This window comes from Penaeus monodon, chromosome 15, assembly GCF_015228065.2.
Source record: "Penaeus monodon isolate SGIC_2016 chromosome 15, NSTDA_Pmon_1, whole genome shotgun sequence".
Taxonomy (NCBI): domain Eukaryota; kingdom Metazoa; phylum Arthropoda; class Malacostraca; order Decapoda; family Penaeidae; genus Penaeus; species Penaeus monodon.
The window spans coordinates 1,392,808-1,393,116 of record NC_051400.1 but is presented as its reverse complement, the minus strand read 5'-3'; the positions used below and the strand labels follow the sequence as shown (position 1 = coordinate 1,393,116).

At 40.5% G+C, this 309-nt stretch overlaps 1 protein-coding gene across 1 annotated transcript in view; it reads right to left on the bottom strand.

The window, feature by feature from the left end:
• LOC119581620 (general transcription factor IIH subunit 1-like) overlaps positions 1–309 on the bottom strand; it is a 12,096-nt gene that overhangs the window by 4,753 nt on the left and 7,034 nt on the right. The window contains exon 3 of the mRNA XM_037929739.1: positions 78–211. Within this exon, the coding sequence (XP_037785667.1) occupies positions 78–211 (134 nt within the window). The remainder of the gene's footprint in view (positions 1–77; positions 212–309) is intronic.

Here is a 309-nt window from a genome sequence, read left to right as displayed (position 1 = left end):
AGATCTGAAAGCATCCTCATATTCACACTTAAATTATTATACATCCTCTTATACTTGTACTTCACCCAAGGCCTCACCTTAACTAGGTTTCTTTCGACCACTTGCTTATCCCGCCCCTCTGGATTGCAAAACTGGAATGTGTGGGACGAAATGTCATGGAGGACAATTTGCAGCTGGACTTTTGGCTTCCCCTCCGGAGATATTTTTTGCGCTGCAAGTTCTCAAATCTATTAATATATTTAACACAACCTATGATGACATTATGAAGTGCTAGCTGAGTCACAGCTGCGAAATCTGCAATAAGTTTTT